Raw genomic sequence first — 25,072 nt, 5'->3', positions numbered from 1 at the left:
ATATTATAAAAGTACAAGCAGCAGCTGCATGATCATATGTGCAATCTGGCTGCATCTATATTAGAAACAAAAGCAAAGACATATGCTCCCATCAGTAGGCTGGAAGAAAATACAGTAAAATGGTTAAGTGGGTTTTGGGGTATATCAGGAATTTGGTAACTTTTTGTCCATTTTTCCTACTTTTGTATATTTTCTAAGTTTTTCCAGCATGTGCTACTTTTTATAATGACGAAAAGGGTAAAAGAATGCCGTAGGTTAAGGCTTTGGGTGGCATTTTGTTCTTTACATTTAAGTGACCCCACCACTGTCCCTCAAAAGGCCTCCCAGGAAAAGGTGGCAGGGGCCTGCTTAGGTGATGTAAAACTGAGAAGTCACCTGGAAAGGAAAGGCGCTCACAAGTTTATATGGAAAAGGAACTATTTCCAGACCACAATAAAAATGCTCGTTACAGCCATGACAACAACGAGAAAATCATCTGAGTGGTCACCTTCGTCCAGCCGAGGACTGCACTGTCGGCCGCAGGGACAGGCGCTCCTCCTACCTTTTCCTGCTGGGACGTGCACTGGTCGCAGGCCTCCCTGAGCAGGTCCTGGGCGCCGCCGCGGTCTCCCTGCCTGTACGCTGCGTGAATGCCTTCAGTGCTGGGGCACTGCGCTGTAGGGTCACCGCCTGGCGTGGACGGTTTGCTGCCCATGTCCCCGGCACCTGCGTGGGAGGAAGCACACACGGGGCGTCACCGTCACTGCCGGCGCGGTCTACAGCCCGATCACGGGGGCTGCAGGAAGAGAAAGGGATGGCCGAGCAATGTCCCCCGCCCGCACCAAGCACCTGCCGCCCCGCGCCCTGCCGCCCTGCCCGCATCAGAGCCTTCCCGGGGCTGGTGCGAAGGGGGCTGTCTGCGAAGGCGTCAGGCGGCGAGCGCGGCTCGGAGGCTCCTACAGCTAGACTGCCACCTGGAGCCCTTCTAGGGCACGGGGACAGCTGCTTGCGTGCGGGGGAGCCTGACCGACCTCTCCGACCTCAGCGGAGGAGCGGGGGCTTTGGCCAGAGCGCTGGAGGTCCCAGCCCAACTGCTCAGCTGCTTGCTGTGCCCGCAGGGGACAGAGTATCTAGTGATGGGAGAAAGACAGGCCAATTCCTGGGGGTGTGACGAACTAGCCGCCTTCCCTTCCTGCCTAGAAAACCCCACGAAGGGCGTGGGGTTTAGAACCTGCAGCCCTCACTCCCGACCTGCCCTTGCACAAAAGCGCTCCGTAACCACCCGGGACAATTCCCGGAAACACCAATCTCAGGTCGCACTGCTTCACAGGAGCACTGGGCTGCTCCAGGTCATCTGAGCACCTGGTGCCACTCGGGAGGAGAGGCCACGATGCAGCACCCGGGCCACTGAATAAGCGCGCCATACATTTACTGAGTGGCGTGATAGGCACAAGAAGCCGAGGTAAAGGAAGGCGGCCTCTCGCCCTCCCTGAGAGGCCAAGGTGGGTGGATCCATTGAGACTAGGAGTTTGAAATCAGCCTAGGCACTAAGTCGACCTCGTCTCTATTAAAAAAAAAAATTAAAAATTAGCCAGGCATGGTGATGCACACCTGTAGTCCCAGCTACTCAGGAGGCTGAGAGGTGGGAGAACGGCTTGAGCCCAGGAGGTGAAGGCTGCAGTGAGCTGTGATTGCACCACTGTACTCCAGTGGCCTGGGTGACAGAGCGAGAACCTGTCTCAAAAAAACAAAAGAAAAAGAGAGAGACAGAGAGAGAGAGAGAAAGAAAAGAAAAAGAAAGAGAAAGAGAGAAAGAACACAGGCAGGTATGAAAGAAGGAAGCGGGCAAGATCTGAACAACAAAAAAATAATCAAAAAGCTCGATGTTTTAGTCATCAGGGAAAGCAAATTAAAATCACAATGAGACACCACTATGCTCTCACCAGAATGGCTAAAACTGTAAGACCAACATAACTTGGTGAGGAAATGGCGCAACCAGAATGTTCTTACCTTGTTGGTTAAAGCGCAAAATGGTCCAACCACTTTGCACTGGTGGTTTCTTATAAAACTAAATGTATACCTACCCTATGACCCAGCAATTCCATTCTTAGCTACCCAAGAGAAGTATGTCCAAAAATGTATCCAAGAACGTTCATAGCAGCCTTTATTCATGGTATTTCCAAACTGTAAACAGCCCAGGTGTCCAGCCACAGGAAAATGAATAAGCAAATGGTCATACAATAACTACTCAACAAAAAGGACTGATCAATCTACGAAAAGACTGATAGCAATCTCAAAAAAAAAAATGCTGAAAGAAACCTTGCACAAAAATGATTCCATTTATATGCTGTTCTAAGCTATAGTGAAAAAAAAATCAGAAGAGTGAATCGTGGGCAGAGGGTAGACTCTGACGTTTACTGAGGATGGGGTATAGGACATGAGTTTGATGGTTCTATATCTCACTGGAGACTGGAGCTTTCATTACACAGTTGCTGTATTTGTCAAAACTTATCAAGCAGTCCATATATGTATATTTTACTTTTTATATATTTTTTACCCAAAAAACTACAAACAATATTGAACCGTAGTCCATACTATGCATGCTACAGTATTTAAGAGTGAAATGTATAGATGTTTGCAATATGCTTTGAAATACATTAAAGATGAGTGGATAGGCAGATGGAAAGGTAAGTGAAAAATTTTGGAAGGTGTTAAGGGTGCTATCTGAGGGGTAGGCATATGAATATAGATGCCTCAATTCTTTCATCTTTAGTGTATGTTTGAAATTTTTCATAACAAGATGTTGGGCAAAAAGGTGAGTCCTAATGTCTATACTCTAAATGCACGGCTTGCCATATGACACACAGTATAAGTTCATGCCACCAAAGCTGAAAAATCCTGCGCTGTAGAAAGGCAAAGGCAAGCTGCTTACGGAGCAAAGACCCTAATACCAGTCCAGGGTCTTTACAACCCACGCTAAGCCATGACTTGCTCCATTTCAGAGACAGACATTCTGAAAATCCAAGTAAATGGATGGCCATCACACACCATCTGTATCATTCCTGAGATGCCAACACATAATTGCTGTGTCTGAATGGAGATTACTGTGTCTTGCCTGTGTGCTTTTGAAAAGAGGAATCAGGAAAAGGCTTGGCATGTAAGTGGTTATATGTGTGAGTGAGGCAGTTTCACTTCCCAACACGCATTAACAATCACCATTAATTATTTATAGACAGAGCCCCTGAGACATCTGAGAGCAGGCCAGAGGGAGAAAGGCCATTAGCAGAGCCCAGAAGGGGTAGATTCAACTGCAGTCATACCTCAGATGGGGGCACTTAATTATGTCACTGCTCATCTTTCAGAATTAAGCAAATACCCACTTAAGCAGTAAAACAGATGTGCAGGCGTGTGTACATGTGAATGCGCAAGCAGGTAGGAAGTAGCTGCTTCTGTCCACGTTGGGAACACACATGCAAACTGCGAAACCTTTAAGCCCAAGTGAAGGAACATTGTAAAGGTGGAACTTAACATGGACATAGGAACTCAGGTGGCCAGAAGATTACAAAAGTGATTTAACTTGATTTTTAAATCATGCCTTGTGTGTGGAGTCAATGATGTCATAAGAATCTAGAACCTGCTCAGTACTCTTTACATTATAAAAATGTTGCGGTGTCTGTTTTGAATCTGATTTTCTTAAGTTGCAGGGATGACACCGTATCTACTCTCACTGACACCCTGTGGGCTGCGGATCTGGTCCCATCAAATTGTTGAATGGACATTAGAAAAAAGCACCAGTTAATGCATATGCATTTCATTTCATCTGCCAATCTCACTTAATTTCCTGAAATTATACAGCAAATAGTTAACATTCATTTAAATTGCAAGAAAAAAGTCCAAAATACTTTGACCATAATGAGTATTATGCATGGGCCATGGGGGAATTCATGACAGAACTAGAAAATATTTTTCTTCTTTATTTCCTAAGTCCTATGTAATGGGAATATAGAACCGCTTCATTGAAAACTTTAAAGAAACTATACAAGTAATTAAAAAAAAACCCACACATTCTCACTGAAAAAAATTAAATAGTTCAGAAATAAATATAAAAGCCAAAGCCCCTCCTCACTCACAGGCACCTTTTCCTAGAGATAATATTTATTGAATCATTTTTTTCTCCAGAATACTATTGTTTTGTATTTGAGAATTGGTAACTTTTGACTTAAATTAAAATGTAGGAAATGCATTTATACTATTTGAGATAGTTCAGTTATTTGTGCTTATTCATCAACTATTATCCATGATTATATTGTTATACAGTAAAATATCTCAGTTCTAAATATTTTCCTCATAAAGATTTAAATTCATATTAAAAAATAAAATGGGGCAAACATTCTATTTCGATAACACATGAATGTCCCAAGTAAGTAGCTAGAGCTAGTAGGAAAATGATAGAACATTGCTAGAGTACAGTTTTAAATTTTAAAAATCCTTTTTGTTCTGTAAATTATAATTTGTGTCATTCTTTTCATATACAGCAATAAAAATTTCCAAATTTCCAGGCATCTCACTTGCTTATAATGCAAAGTTAATACATTCCAACTAAGTATGTCATAAAGGAGGAGAAGGATAAAAGAAGAGCACCAGAGAAACTTTTTTTTCAGGTTTGCTTGGTGTTGCTAGTTTGATCTTTCCTTTCTTTTTCTTTTTCTTTTTTTGAGACGGAGTCTCACTCTGTCCCCAGGCTGGAGTGCAGTGGTGCGATTTCAGCTCACTGCAACCTCTGCCTCCTGGGTTCAAGCGATTCTCCTGCCTCAGCCTATCCAAGTACGTACCTGGGACTACAGGCACTCACCACCACACCCAGTTAATTTTTGTATTTTTAGTAGAGACAGGGTTTCACCATGTTGGCCAGGATGGTCTTGATCTCTTGACCTTGTGATCCACCCGCCCTGGCCTCCCAAAGTGCTGGGATTACAGGTGTGAGCCACCGTACCCGGCCACTAGTTTGGTTTTTAAAGGCTGTCATTAGAAGCAAGAATTGGTAAGCGAAGATGAGATTATAAATGCAGTGAATGGCTCAGGTTATGGAATCAGCACATGTGGAGCCATTCAAGATGACAGGAAACATTTACAATAAGCTCTGAGCTAGTAAGTGAACACATTTCTGGTTGCTGCTAAGTGTCAGTCTTCACTGTATGCTGGTATTTCAGTGTGCTGGCCATGGATGGTACATTAAAGTTCCTATGTGAAGAAGTATTTGGTTAGAAAAAACACATAAAATATTTAAAAACCTATAGGTCCTGAACACCATTTAGTTCTTGATAATTGCTTTCAATTGAATATTCTCTTTTTAAAGAAATACCTTTGGTGACATTGTGTGTTTCACAGTCAGCCATTTCAAGGAGAAATGATTTCAGCAGCCAGTAACTCAATCTTTGAACATTGCTCCATTATGAATGTTCAGAAAAAAACAAAGTATTCTAATTACAGAAAAACTATCAGAAATTATTTTTCTTTTTCAGTATTCTGAAAGAGTAATAAAGCAGAATTCCATGAATGTGACAGAATCATGCTGGCTGTGAAAAGCGTGTCCCTGAGCAGGCAGCTCACTGTTGTGCAGGCACACCTCAAAAGAGATCGCCCTCGTCTGTCTATCCTGGTTCTGTCTGTCCTTAGGTTCCAAGGAGACAATCTTATCTTTTGTTGCAGAACAATAATTGTTAAGTCATCTCTTCCATCCCAATAATTGGAATAAAATTCTCTCTCTACTTTTTTTTTTCCTACAAATCCAGGACAATAGAGAAAATAAAATGAAAGAAAAACGGCTTTAATTCTGTAGTTCTAATATGTTGGCCTTGTGCGCACGTGTGTGTGTGTGTGTGTGTGTGTGTGTGTGTGTGTGTATTTCTCTCCTCCTGCCAAAGAAAACATAGGCAAATGCTGTTTGTCAATTCAAAGATTTACATCCTCTGTAAATCTTAGAAAAGACACTGCTGTTTTCTTTGCACATCCACGACATTTTTAAAATTGCATTTGCCTCCATCAATAGAGCAGCAAAAAGTAAAAAATGATCTACCAACCCACAGCTCACTGCACAACAAACAAAAGTAAACCTGAAGATGCTACTGACCTGGTCATACCTGTTTAACGACCTTCCTGTGCCAGAGTCCTCATATGGCCAAAGCGCCAGGGAAAAGGGGCAGCCCTCCTGGGAGGTGTCATCCTCCTGGCACTCTGGGTGCCTTCTGTTGCCCTAGCTCTGCCAGCCTTCCCCTGGAAGGATGCTTCTTTCTTTGCCAGATATCCCTCTCGTGTTTTGGCCTCGGCAGCCGTTTTCATCTCTGGGTCACATTACGGTGAAATCTAACCCTTGATTTCTTCGGGAAAGATGTGGAGGTTGTGGGTGTGCAGAGGAGGGAGGTCACCCAGCCCTGGGGCGATCCATGGTGGTAATTCCTCTCCAGATGGCGGGTGCTCAGGGCCATCACACCCGTCACCCGGGCCCTCCACCCACATCAGACAGGAAAGCAGAGGCCAGGGCCAGGCTCTGTGGGCTCTGTGGGCTCTCGCTAACAGCTCTGGCTCAGAGGCCAGCACTTCTAGTTGTAGAAAGGCTTCACGGCACAGATGACTATTTTGTGGATATTCTCACCAAATCACTAGGAATTTTTGTTAGTAAAAGGGAGATGGGTGGTCATACATATAGACAGGCCGGTCCCACAGGGGAAAATTGCATGGAAAAGTGCTATTAGCTTTAGTAATAAAAATGTAATTAATCACAAGATGCCACGTTAGTTCCACCTGACACAGTAAAACATTGAAAGGTGTCTAACATTCCTTGCTGGCCTGAGTGTCGGAAAATGGGTGCATTCTCTGGTCCACTTGCCGTCGCGGGAGGCCTGCCAACCGGATGGTCATTTCAGAAAGCAAGAGGGCAGTACTACACGACAAAGGTGGGACGTTGGCCCGTTCACCCACAGTTTTCCCTTCTAGGCATTTTCCTGCAGAAATGACATCGCAGACACTAAGAGACCCCTCCTGAGCCGGGACTTCTGCAGGTGTCCCTGCCATAGCCGAGGTGACAGCAGCTCTTCAGACAAGTGGCCTGGGCCAAGAATGAGGGAGGGGAGTCCAGCAGAGCGGCGTCCAGGGGCCAGCACAGGCCTGGGGACAGGACGCACGTCACTTAACTGAATGTTCACTGAAGTGCTAGGTAGGAGGTGACTCTGCTGCCATTTTACAGAGGAACAAGGCCAGGCCAGTGACATGAGTTCAGAGAACCACAGCGCAGGCAATGAACAGCTGGAGTGGAAGCCTCGAGTCCTGACCCCGGGCGCACACAGTCGCTGCTACTCGGCTTTCTTAAGTTAGTACCTGCTGCTGCTTCAGAATGAGCGGCTGGGAGCCAACCACTGGAACCAAGGACAATGAAGACTAAGGAGAAGTGCGAAAAAAATACTCATCGGATATCAGCTAAAAGTAGAAATAGGACACAGGCTGCAGCACATCACAGGAAAAACAGAACGCAGACGGACACCACTTAAACATATGCACAGTGAAAGAATGTATTCTAGGTGCTCAGGTTATCTGTGATTAAAATGCCTTGAAAAAGGTACCTCATGAGTCTATGGGTATAGATAGTACATGCAGTCTATGATTTTTGTTTGTAAAACCTGAACCTGACTCTCTTTTCGCCTCCCTCTCCCTGTCTCTGTTTAGAAAGAAGACCTGAAGGGCACACATAAATGACAGTGACTGTCCCCTTCAGTAGATGAAATGACTGGAGTTTTATTTATTCATTTATTTACAAGATAGGGTCTCACTCTGTCAGCCAGGCTGGAGTGCAATGGCACCATCTTGGCTCACTTCAACCTCTGCCTCCCAGGTTCAACAAGCAATTCTCATGCCTCAGCCTCCCAAGTAACTGGAATTACAGGCCCTGCCACCATGCCCAGCTGATTTTTATATTTTTAGTAGAGACAAGGTTTCATCACATTGGTCAGGCTAGTCTCGAACTCCTGACCTCATGTGATCTGCCTGCCTTGGCCTCCCAAGGTGCTGGGATTACAGGCATGAGCCACCACTCCCAGCCTGGAGTTTTAAAAATAATTCTGTTTTTTTGTGTTTTTCAATCTGTTTCTTTTCTTTCTTTCTTTCTTTTTTTTTTTTTTTTTGCACTGAACTTGTATTGCTGTTAAAATTAAGAAAAAAAAAATTAGAAGATGAATTATGAGCTGGGCACGGTGGCTCATGCCTGTAATCCCAGCACTTTGGGAGGCCGAGGCAGGCAAATCAGGAGGTCAGGAGATCAAGATCACCCTGGCCAACATGGTAAAACCCTGTTTCTGCTGCAAATACAAAAATTAGCTGGGCGTGGTAGTGCGTGCCTGTAATCCCAGTTACTTGGGAGGCTGGGGCAGGAGAATCGCTTGAACCAGGGAGCTGGAGGTTTCAGTGGGTGGAGATCGCACCACAGCACTTCAGCCTGGGTGACAGAGCAAGACTCTGTCTCAAAAAAAAAAAAAAAAAAAAAAAAAAAAAAAAAAAAAGGAAAAAAAAGACAAAGTAGTATGTCCAGCAAAATGTTAACTATGTTTCCCCCTGGTTTAATGAACCAGTTCTTCAGTGGTATTATCTATACTGAAGCAACTATTTAACTACTTGCTCTTAGATATCCCAAATCTTAACTCAGTTGCTCTAGAAAAAAGGATAGAGAGCAAGAAAGTATCATGGAACAATAATTGGCACAGGTGTCCCAGATTTTAAACGATAAACATAAAATGCTTTATAACAACATTTCACGTACTGGTCATTGGTGCCATTTATTGAGTCCTGCCGGATGTTGTAGAAAATGTCCTGTGTGCATCTGACCTCCCCCTAACACCAACAGAAGGCCGGGAACCTTCTCATCACCACTCGCCACGAGGTGAGAGGTGACCAGTGCCCTGGGTGGTTAGAGAAACTGTCCCCACCCAGCTCCCAACAGCAGAGCTGAGATTTGGACCACCAGCACCTGCCATGAAAGCTCAGCTCTGCTTCCTAGGCTGTGCGTTCCCAACTGCTATGGTTTTAATGTCCCCTCCAAAATTCATGTTGAAACTTAATTCCCATTGTAATGGTATTTGGGGTCCTGGGGACGTAATCAAGATTAGATAAGGTCATCAGGGTGGGGACCCTGTAATGAGACTGGCAGCTTTATAAGAAGAAGAGGAGGAACCTGAGCCAGCACTCAGCCCCCTCGCCATGTGACGCCCGGTGCCAAACTCTGTACAGAGACCCCACCAGCAAAAAGCCCTCACCAGATGCAGCCCCTCGACCATGGACTTCCCAGCTTCCAGAACAGTAAGAAACAAATTCATTTTCTTTATAAATTACCCAGTCTCTGGGATCCAGTTATAGCAACAGAAAACAAATGAAGATAGCTGCCAAACATGAGACTCTTATTTGGCACCTAACATGCATGGCAAAAATGTGGGAACTACCGTATGAGATGACCTGCCTCAGTCGATGGAAAAAACAGAGAGGAACTGGACACCAACCCTCCATGAATTTTCTGCTGCAGAAGAAGAGAAACACAGAAACACAGAGCTACGAAGATGAATTCTTTCCTAGATTTTGTTCCTCTCCCAAAAATTTGTTTATTTATTGCTCACTCATTTTACAAATATTTAGTACTTCCTGCGTGCTGAGCTAGACCCTGGGGACACAGCTTGCTGAGACACACAGGAAGAGCTCAAGTGTGCTGCTACAGGATTTCCAGAGTTTGCTTTTAAACATCTATAACAGAAACCATGCCCTTTACCCAAAATGGGATGCTTGAGGGACTTGGGAGAGCCAACAGACAAAAACTGACCTGGTAAAGAAAGAAGAACCATCTTCTGGAAAATTAAAAATCACAGAAAGAGGACAGCTCATTGATTTAATACTCAGGGGTACTACAGAAAATGGTACAATTTGAAGATAAACATACACACACACATACAGAGTCAGTCCTACTCTGATTTTGGGGAAGATGATTGTGATTATAAATACTGGAGGATCAGGACACCCTTTGATGCTGCCGTGTTGCTTCTGGAAAACTGATTCCAAAAGAATAGTTCTACACATTTAAAAAGTACTATGAACAAAAAAAAGCAACATGCCATAAAGATGTTGATTGCAGCACTGCTTCATACAGCAAAGAATGGTGATTATGACAATTACAGTATGCACAGACACTGGAACTATACAAACAGGAAAACCGACAAAAAGGAAGCCCCTAAAATGCTCACACTGGTTTTTCTTATGCAGTGGAATTTAGATGAACTTGTCAAAACCCTTTTCTCTATTTTCCAGTCATTTCTCCATTATTGCTATAACAAGAACATTGTTAAATCTAAAAACACACCCATACTTTTCAGGTTAACAAAGTAAATTTTCTAACTGAATTTATTTTCCTCCTAACAAAGGTGGGTGCAAGGAAAGGAAGAAAGTGTCTCAGTCTGGAAGGAACATTGAGGATGAGGCACCGAGAATTTGCCAATCACTTCATCGGCTGAGAACTGTGTTAAAACACGCAGTTGCAGAAAGAATTGTACTCTGTGAGTCGGAAGGCTTGGTTGCAAGTCCCAGGTATGCTCCTTGACATAGCATGGTGTTTTGCAAGTACTGAAGATGTCTGAATATTATCATCTTCTTGTAAAAGAAAACGGTTTATATAAAAGGTATTGCACAATGCATACACAAAAAAATATATATACACAAATAGAGGTGGCAAGCACACCAATAGGGGTGACTTCCAGGAGGCCTGGCCCCTTCCTCCCTACTCCAGGTGCCTGTGAGGTGGCCAGACTGCACTCCCATTTCCTCTATGGACCCAGGATCCCTTAGCTTTTGTTCCTGCGTCTCCCTTATCTGGAAGGAGCCCTTACACCTTCTATGCATCTCAAAATTCTCCTCCTCCTTCCAGCCCAGTGCAGGCGTGCACCCCAGAAAGGACTTGCAGAATTTTCCACTGGGTTGCCTTTCCTTTCTCTGCCTGCACATGGTCTGATCTGGGTCCAGGACTGGGTTCAGCTTACTCACTGCCATGGGTGCCTACCTAGTCAGTGTATTGAAAGCCTCTCCACTTTGATTTGTCCACTGCCCAGAGCTCTCTGCATATTAGTAAGGAGTCGTCTATAATTCTGCCTGTCTACAGTTACGGCATGGCCATAGGGGCACAGGATTCTCCCAGTAAAGGAGGAGAGTGATGCCTTCAGGCACTTCTAGATTTTCCTTTCCAAGAATGATTTTTTTCTTTTTTTTTTTTTGGGGGGCCACTCGGCTCCACATCCCCCTCGAACCCTGCCCTAAAATCTAAGATTATGGTCTCTTCGGCACCATTGTAGGGTTCATATCAGGTCAAAATGTATACTCTTGCAAGATACTATTTGGGGACTTTCCAAGTCATAAAAGTATCTGAGACGTTAGTCATACACACTGCCGGGAAATACACAGCTCTGAAACGCTGGCAGGGAAGGAAGCCCCAGAGCACAGAGAGCCTGGGAGAGAAACGGAGAAGTGGCACCACCATGCTGAGCCTGCCCTGCTTCCTGGGCCCACCTTCAGGCGCTGGCACATTTCAGTCACCTCTGCTGCCTCTTCTCTGCCACAGAACTGGAGAGGATGGTAGCACCTACTTCAGGGGGGTGACTGTGAGAATCAAGTGGATGAAGGTATGAGAAGTGTTTAGAACGCTGCCCGACCCTGAAGGGCTCCAGATAAATACTAGCTACTATTACTGGTTTTTGAAGTTAAGTTAAAATTTGGCCCCTGCCTCAAAATGGTGAAGTCTGGGTTTCCTATCTTATTCCTTGGGCATCTGAGATGAATCATGCCAATTCAAAGGAGTAAGTTAGTGGGTTTTGGAATCTTATTTACTTAGCTATGGGTCAAATGTTAATGAGTCCAAAAAGTGGAAAACAAAAGCCTTGCTTTAGCACCCTTGCTGAACTGGCTGGGGAGCAGAGGTGCAGACGTTCCCAAAACACCTGAACATCAACTCCAGATAGGACAGCACGTGCCAGTGGACACAGCCAGATCCTTCATGCTGCCAGCACACAGCTGAAGCTCAATATTCAGTACACATGCTACTTGCCAAAATGAAGAGCCCCAATTGTTTACTCTGATAGTTCCCTTACTTAAAAATGCGGCTTAATACACTACAGAAAAACAACAAATTAAAAAGGAAGATATGAAGCGAGAATGAAAAGAACAAAAGAACTACAGAACAGGCCAGGCACAGGGGCTCACGCCTGTAATCCCAGCACTTTGGGAGGCTGAGGCAGGCAGACCACTTTAGGTCAGGAGTTTGAGACCAGCCTGGCCAACATGGTCAAATCACATCTCTATTAAAAACACAAGAATTAGCCAGGTGTGGTGGCACATGACTATAATCCCAGCTACTCAGGAGGCTGAGGCAGAAGAATCACTTGAACCAGAGGCAGAGGTTGCAATGAGCAGAGATCATGCCACTGTACTCCAGCCTGGGTGACAGAACGAGATTCCATCTCAAAAACAACAACAAACTACAGAACAATCAGAAAAGAATCAACAAACTGGCAAAAAGTATGTCCTTACTTATCAATAATGACTTTCAATGTAATGAATTGAGTTTTCCAATCAAAAGACACACAGTAGCTGAATAGATTAAAAAAAACTCCAAGAACCAACAACATGCTGCCTGTAAGAGATTCACTTTTGCTTTAAAGATACACATAGATGGGCCGGGCATGGTGGCTCACAACTGTAATCCCAGCTTTCTGGGAGTCAAGGTGGGGGGATCACCTGAAGTCAGGAGTTCGAGACTAGACTAGCCAAGATGGTGAAACCCCATCTCTACCAAAAATACAAAAGTCAGCTGGGCATGGTGGCAGGTGCCTGTCATCCTAGCTACTCAGGAGCTTGAAGCAGGAGAATCGCTTGAACCCAGGAGGCAGAGGCTGCAGTGAGCCAAGATTGCACCGCTGCACTACAGCCTGGGCAACAAGAGCAAAACTCCGTCAAATAAATGAATAAATGAATGAATGAATGATACATATAGATGGAAAGTAAAGGAATTAAAAAAATCTATTTCATGCAAATGGTACCCAAAAGAGCTAAATAGACTTTTAGTCAAAATCTGTCAGAAGAGACAAAGTCACTATACAATGATAAAAGGGTCAATTCATTAAAAGGGTGTAATAATTTTAAATATATATGTACCTAACATTGGAGCACATAAATATGTAAAGCAAATATTAATAGAACTAAAGGTAGAAATAGACAGCAATATAATAATAGTAGGGGACTTCAATACCCCACTTTCAACAATGGATAGATCATTCAGAAAGAAAATTATTAAGAGAATAGTGAATCTGAATAACACTATAGACAAAATAGACCTAACAGACATATACAGAACAAAGTCTTCAACAGCAAGAGAATATAATGTTTGTCAAGCACAAGTGGAACATTCTCCAGGAAATGTTACATGTTGGGCCACAAAACAAGTCTTAACACAGTTATGATGATGGAAATAGTATCAAGTCTCCTTTTTGATCATAATGATATAAAACTAGAAATCCCCAGCACTTTGCGGGCCAAGACAGGCAGATCACCTGAGCTCAGGAGTTTGAGATCAGCCTGGCTAACATGGCGAAATCCCGTCTCTACTAAAAATACAAAAATCAGCTGGGCATGGTAGCGGGTACCTGTAGTCCCAGCTACTCAGGAGGCTGAGGCAAGAAAATTACTTGAACCCAGGAGGCAGAGGTTGCAGTGAGCCAAGTTGTGTCACTGCGCTCCAGCCTGAGTGACAGAGCGAGACTCCATCTCAAACAAACAAAAAACCCTAGAAATCAGTAACAAGAAGAAAACTGAAAAATCCATACATATGTGGAAATTAAACCACACACACCTGAGCAACCCATGGATCATACAAGAAATACAAAAAAATCAGAAGGTATCTTGAGACAAATGGAAAATGAAACACAAAATACCAAAACTTATGGGATACAGCAAAAGCAGTTCTGAGATGAAAGTTTATAGCCAGAAATGCCTACATTAAGCAAAAAGAAAGATCTCAATTAGACAAACTAACTTTATACTTTGGGGAACTAAAAGAAGAGCAAACTAAGCCCAAAGTTAGAAGAAGAAAGAATATAAATATTAGAGCAGAAATAAATGGAGACTAAATAGACGATAGAAAAGATCAGTGAAAGTAAGAGTTGTGTTTTTTTTGAAAAAAAAAAAAAAATCCAAAATTGACAAATTGTTAGCTAAATAAAAAAAGAAAGAGATCTCAAATAAATAAATGTATAAATGAAAGAGGAGGCATTACAATTGATATCATAGAACTACAATGTATTATGAAACTACTGTGAACAATTATACACTAACAACTTAGATAACCTAGAAGAAATGGACAAATTCCTAGAAACATATTACCTATCAAAAATAAGTCACACAGAAATAGAAAATCTGAACAGGCCAATAATGAGTAAGGCGACTGAGGAAGTAATAAAAAACCTCCTAACAATAAAAAGCCCAGAACTAGATGGCTTCACAGGTGAATTCTGCCAAACATTTAAAGAAGAATGAATGACAGTCCTTCCTAAACTCTTCCAAATATTGAAGAGAATAAAGACTTTCAAACTTGTTTCACAAGACTAGCAATACCTCCTATCAAAGCCAGATAAAAACATCATAAGCAAAAAAATTACAGGCCAATATCCCTGCTGAACTTAGGTGCAAAAATCCTCAAAAGAATACTGGTAAACTGATTTCAGTAGCACATTAAAAGGATCATACCCCAAGATTAAGTACAATTTATTTCTGGGAAGCAAGAATGGTTCAAAAGATGCAAATCAACAGACATTATACACCACATTAACAGAACAAAGGATAAAATCATATAACAATCTTAATAAATTCAGAAAAAGCATTAGACAAATTAACATCCTTTCAAAATAAAAACTCTCAACAAGTTAGGTGTAGAAGGAATGTACTTCAACATCATAAAGGCCATATATCACAAGCCCACAGCTATAATCATACTTAATGGTGAAAAGCTGAAAGTATTTTCTCCAAGATCAGGAACAAGGCAAGTATGTGCACTCCTGCTACTTCTATTCAATATGGTACTGGAAGTCCTAGCCAGAGAAATTAGGCAAGAAAAAGAAATAAAAGCCATCCAAATAAGAAAGGAATAAGTCAAATGGTCTGTTTGCAGATGACATGATCTTATATGCAGAAAATCTGAAGACTCCACCAGAAAACTACTAGAATAAATAAATTCAGTAAAGTTGCAGGACACAAAATCAACATATAAAAAAATCAGTTGCAGTTCTATACACCAACAACAAGCTTTTAGAAAAAGAAACTAAGAAAACAATTCCATTTACAATAGCTACAAAAAATACTTGGGAGTAAATTTAACCAAGGTGCAGAAAGATCTATACACTAAAAACTATAAGACATTGATGAAAGAAGTTGAAAAAGACACAAATAAATGGAAAGATATCCCATGTCTATGGATTGGAAGCATTACTATTGTTAAAATGTCCATACTACCCAAAGTGATCCACAGACTCAGTGCAATTTCTATTAAAATTCCAGTGGCATTTTTCACAAAAATAGAAAAAAAAATCTTAAAATTTGTATGGAACCACATGAGACCCCCAAGTAGCCAAAGCAATCTTGAGAAAGAACACAGCTAGAAGCATCACACTTCCTGATTTCAAACTATATTACAAATTATAATCAAAACAGTATGGTTCTAATTTTATGCATTGGTCTATATGTAAAAATAGAGACGTAGACCAATGAAACAGAAGGGAGAGTCCAGAAATGAATCCATGCATATACAGATAACTAATCTTTGAGACAGATGCCTAAAATACACAATAGAGAAAGAATGGTCTTTTCAATAAATAGTGTTGAAAAAACTGGATATCTACATGCTAGATAATGAAATTGAACCCATATCTTACACCATGCACAGAAATTAACTAGAAATAAATTAAAGACTTGAAACATAAGAAACGGTAAAACTCCTACGAGAAAACACAGGAAAAAGGCTCCCTGACATTAGTCTTGGCAATGATTTTTCCGATACGACAATGAAAGTACAGACAACCAAAGCGCAAATAAAAAGTAGGATTACATCAAACTAAAAACCACAGGAAAGGAAACAATCAACAAAACGAAAAGGCAACTTATGAAATGAGAGAACACGTTTGCAAACCATATATCTGATAAGGGGTTAATATTAAAAACATATGAGGAATCCATACGATTTAAAGGCAAAAAAACCTAAATAACTTGATTTTAAAAATGGGCAAAGGACCTGAGTAAACATTTTTTCCAAAGAAGACATACAAATGACCAAAGGTATAGGAAAATGTTGTCGGCATCTGCAATCATCGGGGAAATGCAAATTAAAACCATGAGTTATTACTTCACACCTGTTAGGATGACTATGATAAGAAAGACAAGGATAACACATGTTGACAAGGAGAAAGGGCACCACTCACACACTGTTACTGGGAATGTAAAGTAGCAGCCATTATGGGAAAAAGTATGAAGGTTCCTCAAAAAAATTAAAAAAAACAGAACTATCATATGATCCAGAAGCCCCATTCCTGGGTATTTGTCCAAAGGAAAGGAAATTGATAACTTGAAGAGATATCTGTAACTCCATATTAACTGTAGCATTATTCACAAATAGCCAAGATATGGAAACAACCAGTGTCCTTTCACAGATGAATGGACAGAGAAAATGTGGCTTACATACATACATACACGATGGAATACCATTCATCCTTTAAAAAGAAGTAAATCCTGTCATTTGCAACATGGGTGAACTGGAGAGCATTATGCTAAGTGAATAAGCCAGACACAGAAGACAAATACTCTATGATCTCATTTATATGTGGAATCTTAAAAAGTCAGAATAAAGAAGCAGAGAGTGAATGGTGGTTGCCAAGAGCATGGGAGAAGTAGGGAGGTGTTGGTCAAAGGGTATAAACTTTTAGTTATAAGAAGATTAAGTTCTGGAAACCTAATGTACAGCCTATTGACTATATAGTTAATAGTACTAAGTTGTATACTTGAAATTTATTAAAAGAATGGATCTTAAGTGTTGTTTACATATAGAGGCATACAGAAGTATGCAAAATGGTAGTTGTGTTCATTAACTTGATTGTGCTAACCATTTTGAAACATTTATGTATATCAAATCATCAATCACATTGTATACATTAAATATGTATAATTTTTATTTGTCAATTATACCTCAATTAAGCTATAAAATAAATAAATTAAAATGCTGCTTAATGAGATTAGCCAACATTCACATGAGTGGCCTTGGAGTCAATTTTGATGAATAGATTTTGTTAAAAGATCTAGCACGGTGGCTCACGCCTGTAATCCCAGCACTTTGGGAGGCCGAGGCGGGTGGATCACAAGGTCAAGAGATCGAGGCCATCGTGGTCAACATGGTGAAACTCCGTCTCTACTAAAAATATGAAAAATTAGCTGGGCATGGTGGTGCGTGCCTGTAATCCCAGCTACTCAGGAGGCCGAGGCAGGAGAATTGCCTGAACCCAGGAGGCGGAGGTTGCGGTGAGCCAAGATCAGGCCATTGCACTCCAGCCTGGGTAACAAGAGCGAAACTCCATCTCAAAAAAGAAAGATCTAGTTTAAAAGTGTAATAAATGGCCAGTAGTGTTCCCAAGCAAGATGTAAGCTTTGCGATGCAGTCTTAAAACCTGCAGGCAGTAATTGTCTGGTTAATCACTATAAAAACCATTGATGGGAATGATTACTGTGATAAACAGTGGATGTAACTGAAAGCCTGACAAGCAATTTGATACCATTTCCAGGGAAACGTGTGCTAGGACTGAATGCTGTCTCCGTCAGAGGAAAGAGTGCGCCAGGGCAGGAGTCAGGGCTAGTGAAAAGGGCCCCAGAAAGAAGAGTGTGCTAATCAGTGGTGTTTGTACAACTGGAGAGGCACATGGAAAAAGATAGGACCAGCTCCATTCCTCAGGTGAAACACCAAGGTAATTCCAAAAAAATTAGAGATATAATGTAAAAAATAAAATAAAATGATGTAAGCATTAGAAAAAGACACTGGCAAATTCCTTTTTAGGCTGGGAGCGTAAAATCCTTTAACTGTGGCTCATAACCCAGAAGTAATAAAAGATGGATACATTGGTCACATTGAAAAGATAACAGCTTTATTGAGACATGATTCACATATCAGAAAAGTCACCATTTAAAAGTGTACAGTTCAGTGGGTCTGAATATATTCACAGAGTTGTGTAACTATCACCACTCTCTAATTTTAAAACGTTTTTACCACCCCGCAAAGATGCCCTATAGCAGTCAGTTCCAGCTCCCTCCTTCCAGGTCCCTGACAACTTCTAATCTACTTTCCATCTCTACAGTTGGCCTTCTCTGAACATGTCATATAAGTGGAATAATTCAATACAGTTTTTGTGACTTATTTCTTTTACTCAGCATGTTTTCAAGATTTACTCATGTTGTAGCATATATTAGCATTTACTCTTAATACTATTTTTTTTTTTTTTTTTTGAGATGGAGTTTTGCTCTTGTTACCCAGGCTGGAGTGCAATGGCGTGATCTCAGCTCACCGCAACCTCCGCCTCCTGGGTTCAGGCAATTCTCCTGCCTCAGCCTCCTGAGTAGCTGAGATTACAGGCACGCGCCACCATGCCCAGCTAATGTTTTGTATTTTTAGTAGAGACGGGGTTTCACCATGTTGACCAGGATGGTCTCGATCTCTTGACCTCGTGATCCACCCGCCTCAGCCTCCCAAAGTGCTGGGATTACAGGCTTGAGCCACCGCGCCCGGCTACTCTTAATACTATTAAGCATTAATTCATACCTGCTAGTAATGCTATTATCCATCGCTATTGCTGCATAATATTCCACTGCATGAATAGACCACATTTGTTCATTCATTCATCAGCTGATGGGTGTTTGGGTTTTCTCATTTTTTGGCTGTTAGGAATAATGCTACTGTGACCATTTGTGTGTAAGTTTTTCTGTGAGTATCTGTCCTCAGCTCTCTTGTGTATATAAGTAGGAGTGGAATTGCTGGGCCATATGGTAATTGCACATTTAAAATGTTGAAAAACTGCCAAACTATTTTCAAAACTGCCCGCAGCATGTTCCAGTCCCACCTTCAGTATATGAGGGCTCCACTTCCTCCATATCCTTACTGCCGCTTGCGATTTTCCATCTGCCTTTCTGTTATCCATTATGCTGGGTGTGAAGTGGTATCTCACTGTGGTTTTGCTTCACATTTCCATAACGATTAATGATGTTGAGAATCTTTTCATGTGCTGATTGGCCATTTTCACATCTTCTTTGGATAAATGTCTATTTAGACCCTTTGCTCATTTTTAAACTGGGTTGTCTTTTCGTTGCTGAATTGTTAGACTTTTTTTTTTTTTTTGTGAGACAGAGTCTCACTTTGTCACCCAGGCTGGAGGGCAGTGGCACAATCTCAGCTCACTGCCACCTCCGCGTCCTGGGTTCAAGCGATTCTCCTGCCTCAGCCTCCCGAGTAGCTGGGATTATAGGCATGTGCCACCATGCCTGGCTAATTTTTGTATTTTTAGTAGAGACGGGGTTTGACCATGTTGGTCAGGCTGATCTTGAACTCTTGACCTTGTGGTCTGCCCTCCTTGACTTCTGAAAGTGCTGAGATTATAGGCCTGAGCCACTGCGCCCGGCCTGAGAGTTCTTTATCTAGTCAGATACAAGTCCTTTATAAGATAAATAATTTGGAAATATTTTCTCCTATTTCACAGGTTGTCTTTTCACTTTCTTGATATATCCATTGAAGAACAAAAATATTTCACGGATGAAGTCCAATTTACCTATTTTTCCTTTTGTCGCTTGTGTTTTTGATATAGTATCTGAGAAACTATTGACGAGTCCAAGGTCATAAAGATTTAACCCTGTTTTCTTTCAAGAGTTTTATAGGTTTAGCCCTTACATTTAAGTCTATGATCAATTTTGAATTAATTGTTGTATATTGTATAAGTAGAGATCCAATTCATTATTTTGCATGAAAACGTCTAATTGTCCCAGCATCATTTGTTGAAAAGATTATTTTTTCCATATAATTCCCTTTTCATTCTTGCCAAAAATCATCTGACCATAATGTATTAGCTGATTTCTGAATTCTTAATTCTATTCCTTTGATCTATATGCCTATTCTTATGCCCATACCATAGTGCCTGGATTACTATAGTTTTGTAAAACATTTTGAAAGTAAAGGGAGTCTTCCAACTTTGCTCTTCCTTTTCAAGATTGTTTGACTATTGTGATTCTCTTGCATTTTATTTGAATAGAATTATCTTGTAATTTTTGTAAGAATTTCATCTAGGATTCTGATAGAGACTGCACTGAATGCATAAGCCAACTTGGGGAGTATTGCCATCTTACCATTATTAAGTCTTCCAATCTATGAATACAGGATGTTTTTTCATTTATTTAGGTTCTCTTTAACTTCTTTCAACAATGTTTTTGCAGTTTTTGGTGTATAAATCTTGCACTTCTCTTGTTACATTTGTTCCCAAATGTTTTATTCTTTTTGATGCTATTGTAAATGTAATTGTTTTCTTAATTAAATTTTCAGATTGTTAAATGATAGTTCACATAACCACAATTGATTGTTACATTTTGATCTTGCATCCTGCAAATCTGCTGAACTGATTGGTTTTTTTTTTTGTTTTTTTTTTTTTTTTGAGACGGAGTTTTGCTCTTGTTACCCAGGCTGGAATGCAATGGCGTGATCTCGGCTCACCGCAACCTCCGCCTCCAGGGTTCAGGCAATTCTCTTGCCTCAGCCTCCTGAGTAGCTAGGATTACAGGCACGCACCACCATGCCCAGCTAATTTTCTTTGTATTTTTAGTAGAGACGGGGTTTCACCACGTTGACCAGGATGGTCTTGATCTCTTGACTTCGTGATCCACCCACCTCGGCCTCTCAAAGTGCTGGGATTACAGGCTTGAGCCACCGCACCCGGCCTGAACTTATTAGTTCTAACTGTCTTTTGCATACTGCTTAGAATATTCTACATACAGCATGATGGCATCTGAAAACATAGTTCTACCTTTCCAATATGGAAGACTTTCATTTCTTTTTCTTGCCTTTGCCCTGGCTAGAACCTCCAGTGTAATATTGAATAGAAGTAGTGAGAGTAGACATACTTGTTTTGTTTAATGTTAGGAAGAAAGCAGTCAGTCTTTCACTATTAAGTATGATGTTAGTTAACGGGATTTTTTTTTTTTTTTAACAGATGCAGTTTATCAGATTGAGGAAGTTTCCTTCTATTACTAGTTTATTTAGTGTTTTTTCATCAAAGGGTGGTGAATATTGTCAAATGTTTTTCTGTGTCTGTTGAGATGGTCACATGTTTTTTTCTCCTTCATTCTATTAGTATGGATTATTATATTGATTGATATTAAACCAAGCTTGGAATCCTAAGATAAATTCCACTTGGTCATGGTGTATAATCTTTTTTATGTGTTACTAAATTTGGTTTGCTAGTATCTTGTTGAGATTTTGCATCTATATTTGAGAGAGATATTGGTCTGTAGTCTTCCTGTGATACCTTTCTCTGATTTTGGCTTTAGGGTAATACTGGTTTCATAGGCTGAATTGGGAAGTGTTCTTCCCTATTTTATTTTTTGAAAGAGTTTGTGAAGTTGATGCTAATTCTTCTTTAAATGTTTGGTAGAATTCACCAGTGAAACTATCTGGGCCTGGCTTTTCCTTTCTTTTCTTTTCTTTTCTTTTTTTTTTGAAAGGGAGTCTTGCTCTGTTACCTAGGCTGGAGTGCAGGGGTGCAATCTTGGCTCACTGCAACCTCTGCCTCTGGGTTCAAGTGATTCTCCTGCTTCAGCCTCCTGAGCAGCTGGGATTACAGGCACGTGCCAACATGCCTAATTTTTTGTACTTTTAGTAGAGATGGGGTTTCACCATGTTAGCCAGGATGGTCTCCATCTCCTGCATGATCCACCCACCTCGGCCTCCCAAAGTGTTGGGATTACAGGCGTGAGCCACCGCACCTGGCCTGGGCCTGGCTTTTCTTTGTAGGGAATTATTTATTTATTTGTTACTAATTATCTCTACTTGTTGTAAGTCTATTCAGATTTTCTATTTCTCCTTGAGTCAGTTTAGATAGTTTGTGTCTTTCTAGGGCTTTATCCATTTCATCCACGTTATTTAATTTGTTGGTGCAAACTGTTCACAATATTCTCCTATAATCTTTTTTTATTTCTATTACATTGGCAGTGATGCTTCTCTTTCCTTCCTGATCTTGGTAATTTGAGACTTCTCCTTTTTATTTTTGAGGTCATTCTAACTGAAGGTTTGTTAACAAAAATTGTTGGTTTTTTTCAAAGAACAACCTTTTGATTTCACTGATTTTCCCTACCGCTTTTGTATTCTCTATTTTATTTATTTATGCTTGAATTTTTGTTATTTCCTTCCTTCTACTTGCTTTCGGTTTAGTCTACTCTTTTTCTAGTTTCTTAAGGTGGATATTTAGGTTATTCATTTGAGACCTTCCTTCTTTTAAATATAGGTAGTTGCCACTATAAATTTTACTCTAATCACTGCTTTAGCTGTATCCCTTAAGTTTTAGCATGCTGTTTTTGTTTTAATAATTCTAAATTATTAAATAATTCTGATTTCTTTTGTGATTTCTTCTTCAACCCATTGGTTATTTAATAGTGTGTTGTTTAACTTCTATTATTTGTTAATTTCCCAAATTTTTGTATTGATTTCTAATTTCTTTCCATTGTGGTCAGAGAATATATTTTGTGTTATTTCCATCTTTTTAAATTTATGGAGGCTTGTTTTATGGTGAAACATAAAATTGAAACACATAAGGATAAAAACCCCAACTCCACATCTCAAAACACAGAAACAAGGTAAAAAGACAAATGGGGACTTGGAAAAAAATATTTGCAACTTAGACAAAGGGTTAATATGATGAAACAGACATGCGCTTTAATTGCTAGAGAGAGTGGAAAATGGTACAACTCATAGGGAGGGAAATTTACGAATACCTAGCAAAATTACATCCTTCACATGACCTCCACACATTCGTAAGTCACATTTGAATGGTGGAGACAAAACCCACAAGGAGGTGTCCTGTCTCCCTGCCTCTGCCTCCGTCTTTACGGTAAGGCAAGTGCAAGTGGACCTTCCCGGTGCAGGTGCAGGGCAGGCAGGGAATGGGTGCCAAGGGGCCAAGATGTCTGCATTGGAAGGGGCAGACGTGGAGGAAGACAGACTCACAGACAGAAACACACATATATAACAAGACAAACTGGCTTTGGGGAAAGCACCTGGGGCCTTTCTTGAGAGAATGAAATTTAAGACTGAAAACTGAGACTGTATTTTGAGCTTGTGGGGAAGAGCTGGGCAAAGGAGCTTAGGAGCTTGGCTGTGTGCTTTCAATGGAATTCTCTGTGGATGCCTTGTCAAGCAACTGTCTTAAAGACTTCAGCTGCTTATTGATTTTAAGATTCCAGGCTAGAGTTTCCTTTGAATACATCACTGTGTGGACAAAGGTCATGGGACAGCTCACGTCTCCCCAGATTTCACATAAATATTCATTTCTCCTCCTCTTCTTTTTTTAACAAATGGAGTATATGATACGTTCTGCATCTTGCTTTTCCTGCTTGAAAGTTCTTCTGCATAGGTACATGGAGATCTAGCATATTCTTCTTCACGGTAGCTTCCTGTCCTTCTTGTTGAACATTTAGGCCATTTCCAGTTCCTTCTTAGTCTCTGCAATGCTGCCATAAACATCTTGAGAAATGCTATGCATTTCTGTCCGTGTAAGAACCATAGAATCTCCAGCAGTGGAAGGGGCAGAGGATATACTCAGTCCGAATTTTTATAAATATTGCCAATTTCCATTCAACAAGTTATTTTCAAGATAGCCTCAATTATTAACTCTCTCAATACTGAGTTAAAATGTTGAGAATAAAAAAGATATATAAAGTAGAACAAAAACCACAGTCTTACTAAGTTAAATAATATCAAACTTTCTGATTTTTCCAACCTGTAAAGCAGAATAACATATCTCATAATTGGTTTTCATTTGCATTTCTTTCCATAGGAATGGGCACAGTGCATTTTCTATGTTTATCAATTGTTTCTATTTTATTTTGTAGGAACTAAAGTAAACTGCCTAATCCTGTTTTTTTGTTTGATTTGAAAATTGGAATGTTCTTTTCCTTATTGATTTGCTAATGCTTTTTGCAAAGGAAGGAAAACAGCTCTTTGGAGTCTATGCTGAAAATAGTTTCCTACCTATTTGTTGATTCACACTTAAGAAGGACTTTGGTACGGAATAGTTTTAATTGATATGTAGTCGAATATTCATTCGACGTCTCCTAAACGTATAATGTCTAAGTTTTGTGCTGTGCTTAGCAAAATGTCCTTCTTCACTCCAAAACTGCTTAGTTTCATCCTTTTCCTAGACTTTTAGTGGTGTTGATTTTTATGCTTAAATATTTAATTCATCTGAAACTGATTTTGGAGTGGGAGTGAGAAAGCAATATGCTACCCCTATGCTATATTCCCAGGTAAACCTCTCCTGGACTCAATTTAATTCTCACTAGCAAGGCTAAAGCAATGTGCATTTTGGCCTGTTTTCCCATTGCCACTCTGTTCCACTGCTTTCTCTGCACACTCCCTGTTTAGTCTCCAACCCCAGTCATTACTGGGGCACTGGAATACATTTTAGCATACATACTCTGCAACCCATCCCTCTCCTCCTCCCACCCCATCCCCTCCCCACCTGAACTTTCCTGGCTATTTTTATAGTTTATTTTTCTGGGTACAATGTATTATACTTTTTTCATGTTCCAAATGGCAATTCTATTTGCATTTTAATTGAGAATGCATTACATAATAGGATCAATTTGTGGAGAATTGATATATTTACAATATTAAGTCTTCCTACCCAAGAAGATGAAATTTTTTTTTAATTCAAATATCCCTTACATCCAGAGTTTAAAGTTTTCTTCA

The 25,072-nt window shown here is 40.7% G+C and overlaps 1 protein-coding gene across 4 annotated transcripts in view; it reads right to left on the bottom strand.

Annotated features, from left to right (window-relative positions):
- The window catches only part of LRRK1 (leucine rich repeat kinase 1), a 173,377-nt gene that overhangs the window by 119,718 nt on the left and 28,587 nt on the right, over positions 1-25,072 (bottom strand). For all 4 annotated transcript variants that reach the window (XM_074400107.1, XM_074400106.1, XM_003940541.4 and 1 more), the window contains one exon: positions 542-705. In XM_074400107.1, the coding sequence (XP_074256208.1) occupies positions 542-705 (164 nt within the window). The remainder of the gene's footprint in view (positions 1-541; positions 706-25,072) is intronic.

Source organism: Saimiri boliviensis, chromosome 5 (genome assembly GCF_048565385.1).
Source record: "Saimiri boliviensis isolate mSaiBol1 chromosome 5, mSaiBol1.pri, whole genome shotgun sequence".
Taxonomy (NCBI): domain Eukaryota; kingdom Metazoa; phylum Chordata; class Mammalia; order Primates; family Cebidae; genus Saimiri; species Saimiri boliviensis.
This window is presented reverse-complemented; position numbering and strand designations above follow the sequence as displayed.